The 16,317-nt window shown below is 46.3% G+C and overlaps 1 protein-coding gene across 16 annotated transcripts in view; it reads right to left on the bottom strand.

Moving 5' to 3' along the window:
- Positions 1-16,317, bottom strand: part of GFRA1 (GDNF family receptor alpha 1) — a 232,134-nt gene that overhangs the window by 189,520 nt on the left and 26,297 nt on the right. The window contains exon 1 of one of the 16 annotated variants that reach the window (XM_089313986.1): positions 737-841. The exons of 13 other annotated variants lie outside the window; for them this stretch is intronic. Coding sequence is in view for 1 of the 3 variants with exons in the window: in XM_089313983.1 (XP_089170109.1) it covers positions 329-464 (136 nt within the window). In the remaining 2 variants the exon portion in view is untranslated. 2 more of the 16 variants (XM_089313985.1, XM_089313983.1) reach the window with 2 other exon arrangements.

Here is a 16,317-nt window from a genome sequence, read left to right as displayed (position 1 = left end):
TTTAAAGATACGATTGGTTTCGATTGAGTTAATCAGCTTTCTGAACATACTTGGCAGTGTGTAAGTGAATTAAAATATAAGGATTCCCTGCCTTTGGGCATTCCCAGGATTAATCACCAGCATCTCAGAGCTACCCAGTTAATGATTTCCCTACCCAGTCACCCGGGGCAGGCACTGCTGCAGCCCAGCCTGGACCAGCCCAGATCCCTGTAACCCTGCGCTAAGGCGCTCTCCTGGGACTCTCGCCCTTTTATAAACCGAAGCACCACTCCAGCATGCTCCCCACCATCACCTGTCCCCTCTCCCCTCCCCCAAGACCAAGGCTCACCAGGTGCCCCCAGTCCGTCAGCAGCTTTCTCCTGCAGGGGTGTCCGCTCTGCCCGACTGGCCACCCCTTCCAAACCAGAGCAATCTCTTAACGTCTCACATTTTCCATTTTTTTCCCCCAAACACAAATTACGCATAAAGGCCCATCTTATGTAAAAGGGCTCAGAAGGGGCCAATATTTTCCTTCAGTGAGCGCGGCTTTGGGCAAGAGTCCGTCACTCACCGTGATCAATGGTCGCTGCCCTGGGTGTCCCGGCAGCTCTGCGTCGGTTCCTTTTTGGTTTTGGCTCCTTTGCCTCTGTGCTCCACCACCCCTCCCTGTTGTGAGATGGTCCAACTGTGCTTACAGCCCTGAAGGATGTGCGCTTTTTGTGCTAAACCCACAAAGAGTCCACAATTTCTTTGTTACCTTGGGAGGAAAACGCCTACAACCAAGTCGTCTCTCTCCAGTCCGCTTTCAGAGAAAATTTGAAGCCCCTGGAAGAAGTCTGAGCCATCAGAACCCATTCCATTCTCACCTGGTTCAGCTCAGGTCTACCTGTGACAGCCACGTGGGGCCGTAGCGAAACGAAGGAACACGTGCGAAGAGAAACAGCTACAACAGGTGTGGGAAACAGGACTTAAAATCTGAAGATGCGGCTAGTCTTTCTAGTCTTTTTCACTTGGCACAGGTGTTTCCGAATTCTCCACGTTTGGCTTAAACTTATACACAGCAGAAGACACCTCACTCAAGAGAGGTCCACCCCTGGCTCCAACTCAGCTCACTCCTCAGAGACCTGGGCCTGCAAACTTGGCGAGGCCTTGGGCTGGATCACTCAGCAGCCCCAGGGAAGGCATTTGGCTCCTGGATTTCTTTTTTTTTTTCTTTTTTTTTTTTTTTTTTTTTGACAGGCAGAGTGGGTAGTGAGAGAGAGAGACAGAGAGAAAGGTCTTCCTTTGCCGTTGGTTCACCCTCCAATGGCTGCCACGGCTGGCGCGCTGCGGCCGGTGCACAGTGCTGATCTGAAGGCAGGAGCCAGGTGCTTCTCCTGGTCTCCCATGGGGTGTAGGACCCAAGCACTTGGGCCATCCTCCACTGCACTCCCTGGCCACAGCAGAGAGCTGGCCTGGAAGAGGAGCCACCGGGACAGAATCCGGCGCCCCGACCAGGACTAGAACCCAGTGTGCCGGCACTGCAAGGCGGAGGATTAGCCTGTTGAGCCACGGCGCCGGCCCCCAGGCTGTTATTAAAGGGCCATGTTCTGACCCACAAGCCTCTGGGTCATGAGTAATGAGTCTCGGGGTGTGTTCTCCCTCTGTCCCTAACAGAGGGTGAACAGTGTAGACAACATCCCTGGCCCCCCAAATGCCCTGCTGACGTCCTGCACCAAAGGCTGCTGTGCCACCTCCGTCACCACCCCCCCCCCAGCCCCACACTGGGTAGGACGCAGAGTCCCCCACAGGTCAGCCACAGTCACTGCCAGATGCCCAGCCCCCTGCTATGGACTCAGTATCTGGGTGTCCCCCAAAGTCGTATGTTGCAACCCTAACCCCCAATATGAGGCGTATTGGGGAGGTGAGCAGGGTTATTGAGGGCCTGACAGTGGAGACTTCGTAATGGGCTCAGTGCCCTTGAAAGAAGAGAGAGCAGAGAACTTCCTTCTCTGTGGGTCCCAGAGGCCATGCAAAGAGAAGGCTGCGTTGTTAGACCCTCGGAGTGAGGATGTTAACACATCGAGAGGCACACCCCAGAGACTCAGAGTCCAGACCAGCTGATGCAAAAGCAAGAGGATTTATTCGGCGTCTGCGCAGAGGGGCCTCCTGAACTCGGGAGTCCAGAGAGCGCCCCCAGTACAAAGCCACACAGTTTATATACCCGCAGCGACCAATCAAAAGCACTATAGTGTCCATGCACACAGCAGTCCAATCCGCGAGCTGATCATGTGAAGGGCATGCGTCTTCTATCCAATCAGCTATGGGATCACATGGGAGGCCATGCACACAACAGTCCAGTCCGTGAGCTGATCATGTGAAAGGCATGCGTCTTCTATCCAATCAGCTACGGGATCACATGGGAGGCATGCACCTCGTCGCCATTTTGTTGTTTACTTCTTTAGTAGTTCCTTTCCCTGCCAGCGCCATCTTGTTCACCCTGGGGGGGGGGGCACGTCTCGCTCCCTTTGTTCCCCTGGTGGGAGAGCGGTGTCCCGCTCCCCACACCATTATTTGAGTATTAGGAGGCATACAAACTGGGTTAGGTCTTAGCACAGCCAGGCACAAGTGTCGCAGCTAGCTAAGCATAGGGTCCCTTATTTTTATAGCTGCACCTAATTTTAGCTTTGGGGGAAAAAGTTTAGGGCTGTGATTTTTAAACTTTAATTTTTATTTGGGGCAAAGGTGACTTCTTGTTTTTAATGGTATTGGCTTAGGTCACTCCATCTTGGTTTGATTTTTAAGGTTCTTCAGCATGAGTCCAGCCAAGAGACTTCCGAGTGAAACCCACCCCGCCAGCCCCTTGATCCTAGACTCCCAGCCCACAGAGCTGCCAGAGGCAAACGTCTGCTATTTAAGCCACCCGGTGTGTGGTACTTAGCATGTGCCAGGGCCCGTCCCTGGGAGCCTGGCCATTGCCTTTCAGGACAGGGACATGAGAGGAGGCCAAGGCTGGGGAGCCACAGAGGTCCCCCAGGGGACTGGAGCTTACCTGTGCCTTGGCATTTGCTGCAAGCACACCACCAGCTGGCCATGAACATGGGCACCCCCTAGTGCCCTCTGGGGATTACAACTCCAGCCCAGGGGCCCAAGGACAGGACCCCGCCCCCTCCAGAGCAGCCCTTCCTCCCACCCTTGGCAGCTGCTCCGCCCAGTTCCCTCCTGAGAGACCCTCAGGTCAAGGCCTCCGACAGGAGCCACAGCACTGACCACAATCCCCTTTCAGCAGAGAAAGGTAGAACATTCCCCATCTACACCCAAAAAAGCAGACTGCCAGTACCTTTTCCAGACACAAAAGAAGAAAAGCATGTGCTATTCATATTGCTAAAAATTACCAAGGGCAAACAAATCACTGTGGAGAAAAGCCGAATTAATATGGCCCCAACTTCCAGGAGGCAGGCAATGAGAAAAAAGACCTGGACCCCCCCCCCAAAAAAAGGCTAAAAGCAGGCAACTGATAAAAAATACTGAATAAATCTCATATATATGAATATATAAATTAAACGTACACAATGGGTGCCCCATATGAGGGAAGGGGCAACTGTTAGGATAAAAGAGCAACTGTTAGGATTAAACACACACACACACACACATTTCTGTAATCAAGAAAGGGCCTGCCACAAGGTACAGTCTGGTCACCATGGCCAGGAGGTTCCCTCTTTTCCCCCAAAACTCTGACATACAACCTTCCATTTCTCCCATAGCATAGTTGGATGTTTGTTTATTTATTTGTATCTGTTTGAAAGGCAAAGTGAAGGAGGGGGTATCTTCCATCCACAGGTTCACTTCCCAAATGCCCACACCAGCTAGGGCTGGGTCAGATCAAAACCAGGAGCCCAGAGCTCAGCCCTGGCCTCCCACCTGGGTGCAGGGGCCCGAGCACTTGAGCCATCTTCTGCTGCCTCCCAGGGTGCACTAGCAGGGAGCCAAGGAACCAGGACTCGGTCGAGGCCCCATTCAGTGTGGGACGTGAGCGTTCCCAGTGGCGGCTTCACTGGACACAGCACAACACTCACCTGCGCACTGCGATCCATACCTTCCCCCCCACCTCACTGGTTATATCCTGTTACCACCAGCCTTTCATTAAACAGGAAAAGTTCACTGCTTACAGGCAACTATGTTTCAACACCCCCACTACAACCAGGGGAACAAACATGTGTGGAGTGCTCCCTTTGACCCAGGCCTTGGGTGAGCACTTAAAGTGCATTAGTTCATCCCACCCTCACAAAGAACTTACAATGCTCTATTATTATTATGTGATAAGAGGTAACATTTATAGAGTTGAAAATATAAAAACCTAGAAGAGTACACAGTGGAAAGCCTCCCACTTCTGCCCCTCTCAGCGCCAGTTCCCACATCCTCTCTATGGCTGACTACAGTTATTATTAGAGCCTCATGTATCCAGCCAGTTTCCTTCTGTCTAGAGACGCCTCTGGTCTGATACAGATACAAAGGCAGCGTTTTGAGGCTGGCCTTGTGCTGCAGTGGGTCAAACCACTGGTATTTCAAATCAGAGCACCCGTCGGTTGGAGCCTGGCTTCTCCGCTTCTGATCCAGCTTCCTGCTTGTGTGCGCGGGAAGGAAGCAAAGATGGGCCCTGCCACTCCTGTGGGAGACCAGGGTGGAGTTAGCTCCTGGCTCCTAGATTCAGCCTGGCCCAGCACTGGCCGTTGTGGCCATTCTAGGAGTGAACAAGCAGACGGAAGATCTTTCTCTCTCTTTCTCAGTCACTCTGCCTCTCTTTGTCACTCTGCTTTCCAATAAATACATAAATCTTTTTTAAAAAGATACCATATTATGCAAACTGATGTGCACTAAGAAATAAGTGCTTGTCTTGAAGACCTTTACATAGGGAACCACCTCATTCTGGGGACAACTGTGTCGTGTTCTCGTCTGTGGATGAAACACAGAGCACCTGACCACACGTCTACAGAAGGCAACCTGGACACTGCTAAGATTACATTTCACAGAAGAGAAAACCAGGAAGCCACGTGGCTGGGTCCAGAGTCACTTAGCCGGCTGGACAAGGACTCAGGCTGAACATGGTCAGGCTCAGGCCCTGCTCATTGGCAATCTGCTCTACTTACTGCCTGGCACAACGCCTGCTGTGCAGGAGAGAATAAGCACTTGAATAGAGTCATGAGCCAACAAACCAGAGACACACACTTGCGCGCGCGCGCACAAACACACACACACGTAAGAGGAGCGACTCGGCTGCCTCTCTCTCCCCCACCCTGCACCACCATCACGGTTCTCTGTCCCATCTGTGTGCACCCACTCCTGTGCACCACCAAATGCAACAGCAAAGAAGTCTTCAGCCTTTAACGTCCTGCCAAGTCCTGCCTCATCCCTACACACTGATTTCATGCTATCAAGCCCTAGATAAAGGACAACCTAGAACGGACACAAACTTTGCCTTGGCGGGCCAACAAACCAGAGCTGAGTGCAACAAGGGCCCGCAGAAGTGAGGCAAAGCGGGTTCTTGGGGTCAGACACCAGCTGTGCCTGCAGCCCCCAGGCGGCACACGGACACACCTGAGCGTCAGTGCAGATCAAACCGCCAACCTGCACTCCTCACTCTGGGGTCGAGTGCCGGCTTGCCTCGACGGGACAGACGTCCTGAAAACCTTCCGTTCCTTGCAAATGCGCCATAAAGCTGACACATGGAGCCTCGTTTTTACGCTGTGTTTTACATTCGGCTCAGCCTTCCAATAAATTTAACACCGGAATTATATACAACGTTAAGTGCATGTAAACCCAGCTGATTTCTTCCCAGGCTCTTCGGCGAGCAGCTGCTGGGAAGGTGCAGCCTTTGACAACAGGAAAGCTGCCTCTTTCCACGCTGCAGGCCTGCAGGGACCTGGGCCTGCAAGGTGACCTCCTGGTGACCCCGCGAGGTATCAGAAAGGTTTACTTCATCTGACTTGTAAGTGCTAGTGCACTGCAAACTTCACCACGTGCACCCGGCCTTCAATTCTCTCCAGACACCAAATGCCTGCCTTTGCAAGGGCCAACCTGCCTTGACTTGGAGTGTGCGTGTCATGGATGTTTACACGTGTGACACACACCATTCCCTGCCCACACTCTGCATGTTCCACATCCGCTGGACATCTTTGGAGAGCAAGCAACTGATGGAAAAATACAATCCTTCTTTCCTCTGACACTTTGCTGTCATGATTGATAATAAGAGTTATTTATTTAACAAGGGCTCAGAATTACAACTTAATTGGTTGTAATCTGTTCAGTGAAGAAATAACATCTTCTGCAATTATTCTAATCTAATCCACTTAATCTAAAATCTATGGGACACTAAAGACTTTTCTGAGATGAAATATTTAAGTTTCAACGATTGACATGCAAAATATGTGGCCACTAATTTTAAAGGCTAGCCGACAAAAACAAAATCATAGCCGACAAAAACAAAATCATTTTTGCCATGTCGAAGACTAGTTTCTCAGCTACAAGATTAGCATTTGTAATCGTCCTAAAGTAAGAAACTTCAAAAGTTGATAGGTTTGTTCTTCAGTCCCTGCAACAATTGGGCTCACACCAAAATACATGGCACAGAAACCTCACAGCAAGAATATCGCCAGCCATGTCCAGCAATATTAGAAGCAAAAAGAAAAATGCATTTTACCAAGGTGACCACAGGAAAAGAGAGGTCAGGTAGCCAATCAGTGAACCAACAGGGTCATCTTCATGTGTGGGTTTCCATTAAGAACATTTAGATTTGTATTTACGGTTCTTCCTATCATATCACGTTGATCAATTTTGTTGAAACAATGCAGTGTCTCAACACCGTTGGCTTCGCCTGCCTCCTGCATCTCGGGGTTTGGAAATGGATATAGTCAAAATGCAGATCACGATGGAACAATTTCTTGACATTTTTGTTTTATAATTATTATTATCACAGCACAATTCTAGTGGGGCTTTGCCAGAAATATATCAGAGGTGAAAATCTTTTTAAAGTAAATCACTATAAAATCCCTTTCCTCTACACCACGCTGCAAGTGCAGTGTCGAAAGGTCTTTGGGGAAAATAAATAATGGAAATTTTGTTATTGATCTCATGCAGAGGCTCTGACTCTAATGAGTTATTGTTATTTTACCCACAGCAAATATTATGAGGTCCAAAATAATAACATTCAATTAAAAAAAGAAAGCCTGATAAAAGGGAGATAAAAATGCAACTTAACAATGAATTCTTTTCAGTACTTCCTAACCACTAATTTAGTCTGTCATGTATTTAGAATGAAATTCCTTCTAAAAAGGAGTTTCCTATGCCACAGTCATAATTAAAATTATTATTTATCTTGTGATAGACAAGTATCACCTTCAACAAAAGGAGGTTGCTGATCTTCATTAAAAGATAATTTCTACTTGGGTTTTTTTAAACATCTAACAAAAGCCTAAAGCAGCTAGCCAGGTCTCCTAGGATTGGCTGAAATTCTGGAGGAGTTAAATTTGAGCCCAATATCAGTGCAGTTTCGGATGTGTTCTACAATAGAACCCTGCCCACCGGAGACAAGGGTCATCAGACTGAGTGGTCACAAGTCCCTCAGAGTTTAACTCCATCCAGGAAACCACAGCGCATCATGCAGGGGAAGAAAGTAGCTACAAGCTGGCGCTCACCCCATTTCCCTATGCTGTGCTGTAGAAATCGGAAAACACTACATTTAAAAAATCCTGCATCTGCTGCATCAGGCCACCAAGAAAACCCAAGTGACTTACGAGTTTCAAAGGGAAGCAGCTGGGCTAAACCCAAGTCCCCCCACAAAGCTCCCGCTGTTTCTTCACAGGCTGACCTAACGCGCCCGGCACTTCTCACCCCACCCTGGTGGCCCAGCCGCCTCGCTTCGTGGGCTCTTTGGTGTGAGGACCCCCAAGCACCAGACTTGACTGCTCCCTGGGCACCCATGCGTCACCCACCCATCTCCTCACCGCACAGGACAGTAGGACTGGACCCTCGGCACCCAGTGACTACTGTCTTTCTCCTAAACCCTACCTACCAAAACCACGTTTACACAGAGGCACTTTCTAGAAAGGGAATTGCTCTCCTCTCAAGGATCGGAGTCCCGCCATTTCTCAAACCCCAAAGAGTCTAAAGAAAAAACGAATCACACTGAACTTTTGTTCCTTGGAGCCATCCACTCCAACTCCTGGGCAGAATGCAAAGGCCCTCAAACAGGAAACAACTGGAAAGGGTCGTGGGTGAAGAACCCCTTCTCCTTCTCCCCTGCCCCCACCACATGACGACACAGTTAAGTTTCATTTGCTTTTGTTTTTCTTTTCTTTTTTTTTTTTTTTTAAGATTTGTTAATTTTTCTGGAGGCCAGAGTTGCAGGGAGAAAGAGATTCTTCTACCATCTGCTGTTCACTCCCCAAGGGGCTACCCTGGCCAGCGCTGAGCTAGGCTGAAGCGAGGAGCTTCAGCTGGGTCTCCCACGTAGGTGCAGGTGCCCAGGCACTTGGGCTATCCTCTGCTGCTTTCCCAGGTGCATTAGCAGGCAGCTGGATCAGAAGTGGAGCAACTGGGACACAAATGGGTGCCCATATGGATGCTAGCATCGCAGGTGCTTGCTTTACTCACTACACCACAACACCAGCCCCTTCACTCGCTTTTCTAACCTATGAGCCCCTGACCTGCTTGCTGACTGAGTCACTAAACCTCACACACCTCTGCAGACTGGTATCCCAGGGGCCAGTGCTGAGGCTCAGCAGGGTAAAGCTGCAGCCTGCAGCACCAGCATCCCATATGGGTGCAGGTTTGAGTCCTGGCCGCTCCACTTCTGGTCCAGCTCCCTGCTAATGCACCTGGGAAAGCAGCAGAGGATGGCCCAAGTTCTTGGGCCCCTGCACCCACATGGGAGACCCGGAGGAAGCTGCTGGCTCCTGGCTCCTGGTTTTAGCCTGGCCCAGTCCTTGCTGTTGAGGCCATTTGGGAAATGAACCAACAGATGAAAGATCTCCCTCTTCCTCTCCCGCTCACTCTCTTTCACTCTCACTCTCACTCTGTAACACTCTGCCTTGCAAATAAATAAATAAATCTTAAAAAAAAAAAAACAAACCCTGGCATCCCATCCAGTAATGGCACACAGTAGGGTCTCAAGCAACGTCTGCAGAGTGAAAGGGACAACCGAATGACCGCAGCTAACTGCCAGAGCAGGGCTCCACGTGAGGGACCATGCGGAGCACTCGCATCGTCAAGACAATCCCACAGGTAGGCATAGTGAAGGTCAACCCATTTTACAGATAATGAAACTGAGGCTTACAGAGGTTAAGATTACCCAGAAAGCAGGCAAGCTTGGGATTTGAACATCAGTGCTGGACCTTACACTCTCAACCACTTTACTAAACAAAGGGCTTCACACACTGATGAAACAATACAGAAACAAGCCCTTACTTAAGGTACATCTATTTTCACATAGTGGAACATTGAGAACTTCTTAATACATTCGATATCTAAACTGTAGGGTTTTATAACACTTTATATATAATACTGTATAATATTGACAAAATCGTGTCTTTTTGCGAGACCAACTTAAAGAACTTTCAAAACCAACAATGGAGAGGACACCAATTCACACCTTTCCAAGAACCTGTCACCAAGAGGTTCATGGTCCCCTTGCTTCTGTCCAGCTATCTTGTGAGCATTTCAAATTGCCTGGAAGAGTCTGGGAAAACAGACAGGCCTCGGAGAACCAAGCCTGTCAAAACAAATCTCTACCACACAATGTCACAGTTCCTATGTTGCCTTCATTCAGATGCAAAAACGTGGAGTCTCGGCCGCCTCCCAGCTGAGTGTCTGCATTGTCCCCTTCCCCAGGTTAGCATCCTCAGCTGATCCGAGCAGAAGTTCAATGGGCATTAATACTTATTGCCACATGACGCAGATGAGACTGGGGATGGAATGAAAATGCATTGGCTGAGGTTCCACGTTGGCAGCAAACAGAGGTTCATCACAAACAGGTACCATCTGGAACTGATGGGATGGCCAAATTGGGTATTTTTTTCTAAACAGAGCAGTATTTGGCACGCTACTTGTGATTTTTTTTAGATACAGGTGGAGACAGATACTGTTGTTATGTTAAAAGATTGGGTACTTACTGGCTGCACTACTGCGTATTGTTCTAGAGGTTATGTAGAAATATCATTAGATCCAGAAAGAAGTTTCCCTGACAGGAAGAACAGAAGAAACTATTTGATACCCAGCTATTCTCACTGGAAGGCAGCAAGAAATAATCAAGGATCTGAAAAGTGAGCTAAAGGACACAATCCCCAAGCAACTATTGCGAGCTTCCAAGCTGGTTCCTGCCAAGGAGGTCTCAAAAACAAAAGCTGACACAGAGTGCAGAGGGGAACTCGGGCTCTTACCCAGATGATTTTAATCACAACATCCCCTCAACTGAAAAACCCAGAAAATTAAAGATACAATATAAGGGATTCTTATTTTTTGGCTTGAATTATCCAGATAATTGCTTCATCTCCCCACTACTCTTGTTTAGACATAGCCTAAAACCCATCCTGCCTGTTGGCAATTCAAAGTCCAATTATTTGCAGATGCGCGTACTTAGGGATGTGAGTGTCTATGGTTACAATTACGGGCAGATGGAACTCAGCACAGACCAGAGTCAGGTCTAAAGTTTTGGAAGCCTATTGTGAAAATGTGGTTATAAACAGAGATAATTCCTTTTAAACTCAACTCTCTATAAAAAGTCACTCAAGCAGGTAATGGCAATTTTCTCCCCAAAATCTATACCATATACAGTAAAATATTTACTTAAAATTGCCCTACTTTGATTTTGAGCAGAGAGGATAGCCATGAAAACACAGTTTTTAATGACAGAATCCCATCAGAAACTCTTTGTTTTGGGTTCAGAAACCATATTTATAGGAAATACATTTTTTATTATATGTATTTAAGATGTGAGATATGACATTTGGATATACAGTGAAATGATTACTGTACTCAAACAAATTAACATATGTATCTAATATGTTTTCTTAAATCAATCAGAAAAACTACCTCCCTTCTAAATACTTCTTCTCACACTGATATTTGACTGATCTATTTATCTCTCCCAAATATTTCCATCCTTACATGGCATTTAAAATCTTACTACACTTATGCACCCCAAATTTGACTTCTTTAGGAATATATTCTTCAACTACAGAATAAATTCAAATATTTGTATCACAAAGGAGAAGCAAAGAATGCCACTAACTCTGATTCAGTCCAAACTATAAATTCATTTTAATTAAAGATATTTGATAAGCACCCATGCTGAAAGAAACGCAAGGGGGGTGGCATGAGAGAAAAAAGAGTTATCTTTTGCAGAAAAATTAAAAATCACAGGAAGAATACAATAACCCAGGGAGGCCTCTGGAACATTCTATTTGAATCCCTTTTCTAAGTATAGTGGTTAAAATTTGGTACTTCTCCTATCCAGTCAGATGCAGGTATAAAAAGGAAAGGAAAAAAAACCCAGAAAGCACTAAATGCAATATAACAAAACTAGTTATTTTTTGAATTGAGAAAAGAGGCATATACCTTTAAGGCAATAATTTTCAACCTGGCCTGCACATTGAAAATTATCTGGGAGCTTTAGAAAAAAAAAATCTAGGTGCCAGGATTCTAGAGCTCTTTGTTATTCCAGTGTACAGTCTGTCTTCAGAGACACCGTGACAGCGCCCTAGCAGGCAGCTGCCATGGCCACAGGCCCTTGTCAGGAAACCCTTGCAGAGCTCACAGGAAACCAGCATCCCAGAAGACATACATCTTGAAAACAGGCCCTCACCATCTCTGCTCACTGGCCTGAGGACAAGACACAGAACAAACATGAATCTTGTAAGGATGGAGTCCTCCGTGGTGTGAGGAGTTCATTTAAAAACAGCCCAGCACCCATGAAACAAGAAGGCCTAGCCAAGAAAAATATAGCCCTACATAGGGGGCCAACGCTGTGGCACAGCAGTTAAGCCACCATTTGCAGTGTCGGCATTCAATATAGGCTCCAGTTGAAGTTCTGGCTGCTCTGCTTACGATCCAACTCCCTGCTAATGCATCTGGGAAAGCAGAGGAATGGCCCAGGCTCTGGGTCCCTGTACACACATGGGAGACCCAGAAGAAGCTCCTGGCTCCTGGCTCCTAGCTTTAGCTTGGCTCAGCCCCAGCCAGTTTGGGGAGTGAACCAGCAGGTGGAAGACTTTTTCGCTCTCGCTCTCACACTCTCCCCCTCCTCAGTCTCTCTGTACCTCTGACTTTCAAATAAATAATTTTTTAAAAGACTCTATGTAGGACTGTACGGGAAAGCCACTATCAAAGATGAACATAGAGTTGAGATATTTAAATACACAATAAAACAAAAACAGTCATGACAGCCTGCAAGAGCAGTTACTGACAGAATGTGATAATGCATCAATCTGAAATGAGGCTTTAAATAATTATGCTCCATGAGATAGACGAAGAATAGAAGCCACAATCTTCATCAAAAAGATTTTCTAAATTATGTAGGAATTCTAAATTTATAATCCACATTTGTAAAAATAAAAACATTCAATGTACAAATTCAATGAAACACAGAAGATAATTAATGATTAGGAAAGATGGAACCAGACACCTGACCCAGAAGGGATGTTAGAGAAATAAAGAAATGGAAAATAAGAATTCAGTGTCATGAGAAATGGAGGAAAGAATAAACTGCTCTATCTGATAGAAGTTCAAAAGGAAGAGAAATGAGGTCATGGAAAAGTACTGGAAGAGATACCCACAGTGAGTATTCACATAGGAAAGAAAACACACCTCTCTTTTTAATGCCTAAGAGGAGAAATTTAAAACAATTCCATGACTAAATATCAGTGAAATTGGTGAAGCAAAACAACAAGGAAGCCTGACAATATTAGAAAGAAGAAAAATTAAAATATAGCTCAAAGTTACAATAGCTCATGAGAGTGACAACAGACATTGCACCAGCAGTAACATGTGCCAGCTAGCAGTGGAATAACATTGTAAAAATGCCAAAAGAACTGCCAAACTAGAATATAAGATTATACCCAAGTAATTATTATTCAGGAAGAAAGAGTAAATGAAGACATTTTTCAACATAAAAAGACACAATGAGACACATGTCTGAGAAAGAATTCTTATCCAAAATACACAGAAAAAAAATTCTTAAAACTTGACACTAGGAAAACAACTCCATTTTAAAAATGGGTAAAAGAACTGATCAGACATCTCACTGCAGAAGACACACAGATGGAAAACAAGCCTATGAAAATATGCTCAGCATGATGTGCTGTTAGGGTACTGCCAAGTAAAATTAATCAACACGAGAGATGACTACACACCTAAGAGCATGGCTAAAACCCAAAAACCTGCCATTACCAAATGCTGGTGCGGACGCCAAACACGGAGCACTCTCATTCATAACTAGTGATGCTGCAAAACAGTACAGCTACTTTGGCAATTTCATAAGCTAAACATAGACTTAAAATGGGATCCAACAATCACACGCCTAGGTGTTTACCCAGCTGAGTTTTAAAACTTAGATCTACACAAAAAGATCTGAACAGAGATGTGTATAACTTAATTCATAATCTTCCAAAACTAAAAGAAGTAGAGACTCCAAGGAACTTGTCCTTGAATAGTTGAATGGATAAACAAATGATGGTACAGCCATTCCATGTAATACAATTATTCAGTGACTGAAACAAGTGAATTATCAAGCCACACAAAGACACAGAGGAACCATAAGTGCATAAGGGAAAGAAACCAGCCTGCAGTTGTAGGATTCCAATGTTAGGACATTCTTGAAAAGGCAAAATTATGGGCACAGTATAGAAGTCGGGGTTGGCAGAAGCTCAGAGGAATAAGGTAGGGCAGGGAGAAGCAGTAAACATGAGAAACACAAGACATTGTTAGGGCAGTGAAACTATTCCACATGATGCTATGAAGGATACACAGTATTGCACATTGGTGGAAATCTGAAGAACTGCGTAACACAAAGAGGAAATATTAATGTAAAACCATGGACTTCAGTTAGCAATAATGTACCAGTGTTGACTCATTAATTGTAACAAACATACCCTCTACGGTTGTCCCCCAGGGGTTCACGTGTGGGAGGCTTGGTTTCCAGAAGGGCAGTGTTAGGGTGGTGGGGCCTTGAAGGGGTAGGGCCTAGTGCAAGTTAAGTCCAACAGGCAGCACCACTTTCAGAAAGGTTTAATGCAGGTCTCACGTAGCTGGATTGGTCTCTGGGAAAAAACCAGATGTAAGTCCCTCCTCCTGCACCTGCTCCTGCCAGTGAGAGACCATCCATGCGAGGTCCTCACCAGAGCCAGGCTCTCAGACCTCCAGAACTGCGGGCCACATGAACCTCTTTGCTTTGTAAGTTATCCAGTCTCGGTATTTTGTTATAGCAACACAAAATATGCTACAACAATACCACACTAAAATAAGATATTAATAATGGGGAAAACTGCCAGGGTGGAAAAGTATCCGATAATTCTTTGTACTGCTTAATTTTTCTTTAGATCTAAGTTGTTCTAAAAAATATAGTCGTGAGGAAGGCACATTTGGTGCAGTAATTAAGACACTGTTTGTGGGGGCCAGCTCTGTGGTGTAATAGGTTAAGCTTCTACCTGAGATGCTGGTTCACATCTGGGCTGCTCCTCTTCCGATCCAGCTCTCTGCTATGGCCTGGAGAAAGCAATAGAAGATGGCCCAAGTGCTAGGGCCTCTGCATCCACATAGGAGACCCAGAAGCAGCTCCTGGCTCCTGGCTTCAGATTGGCCCATCTCCGGCTATTGCAGCCATTTGGGGAGTGAGCCAGAGGGCAGAAGACTTTTTCTCCCTCTCTCTGTAACTCTACCTCTCAAATAAATAAATAAATAAATCCCTTAAAAAAAAATACTGCTTGGGATGCGTACATTTCAGCCTCCTGGAAATCTGCACCTTTGGAGACAGCAGGTGACACTGGCAGTGGTTGGGTCTCTTCAACCCACATGGGGACCCAGGCTGAGTTCCAGCTCCTGACGTTGGATAGGCCCAGCCCTAGCTGTTGTAGGCATTTGAGGGAGGGAACAAGTGCATGAGATCTGTTTTACTCTCTCTCTCAAATAAACACACACACAGTCTATTATTAATTAGAAAAGGAAAAAAGTGATTACCATGTATAAACTCTTGATGAAATAACTATTTTTCACAAGATAGACACCAGCAAAAACACACTCAACCTAGAGAGGTAAGCCAAGAAATGGGTTAATATGTTAATAAATGCAGTGACCAATCAAAAGCTAAAACTAATTCTTAAGAATGTTAACACATGGAAACAGTGCATATCTCCTTGTACAAGATGTGAATAGTAGCTCAATAAAGCTGTTACCAAAAATAAAAGTGCATGCCTCACAACCCAGTCATTCTATTTCTAAGTACAAATTCCCCCTACACGCACAGAGAGACCAGAGTAGGAGCACCACTGTGGCATTATTTGGAATTTCAAAGGCAAGGGAAGGAGCTAAATGTTCTTCAAGAGCGGAGGATCATTCACGGAAGGGTTTAGATGACAAAGCTTCCACCCGCCGCCAGGACGAACAGCAGCTCCGTGAAACCTGGGGTCAGAGAAGCAGATATGCTCAGATGAGTGAGCAGCCCTTCGAAGTCATCTGTCCCAAATGGAAGTCTCTAAGTTTCCACCTCCATTGCAAAGATGGCATTCATTCCCACCCCTCTCCCAACTCAGAAAATGGCACCAGAATTCATCCAGGTAAGTGACAGCACCAAAAGTTCTCTCACCCCCTTCCCTAATCCATCCCTGTCCATCCCTAACCAAGCGTGAGCCCACATCAGCTGTGAGCTATACCGGAGCAGCCTTCTTCCTCAACTTCTCCTCTTGCCCATCAACAGTATGAAATTCCTCTAAAACATAAAAAAAAAAAAAAAAAAAAAATCACAACACCATCCTCTCCCAAGCCCTCCAGCCCCTCCGAGAGCTTCTTGTCACACATGGGATCAAATCCAAAGTCTTTATTGTGGTCTCAAAGACCTCAGAGCCACGAGATTGGCCGCTGGCTGGCTCTGCCACTGCTCAGTTGGCTGCCATCATCTTGTCCCTTGAGCCTACTAACCCCTTTCTACCTGCAAGACTGGGCCCTGGCTGGCTGCTCGCTCCCACTGGCTGTGTACTAGGCTTCCTGAGGCTCATGACTGCCACTTCACTGTCACACAACCTACAGGGCTTCCTCTAAAAAGGTGCCCACCCCCCTCTCTCCTCCTTAGCTCCTCTGGTTGTCTTTCCTGCATAT

This window comes from Oryctolagus cuniculus, chromosome 15 (assembly GCF_051225735.1).
Source record: "Oryctolagus cuniculus isolate XC-2025 breed Fujian yellow rabbit chromosome 15, ASM5122573v1, whole genome shotgun sequence".
Classification (NCBI taxonomy): domain Eukaryota; kingdom Metazoa; phylum Chordata; class Mammalia; order Lagomorpha; family Leporidae; genus Oryctolagus; species Oryctolagus cuniculus.
Note: the sequence above shows the minus strand (reverse complement) of the source record. Positions and strands in the feature narration are given on the sequence as shown.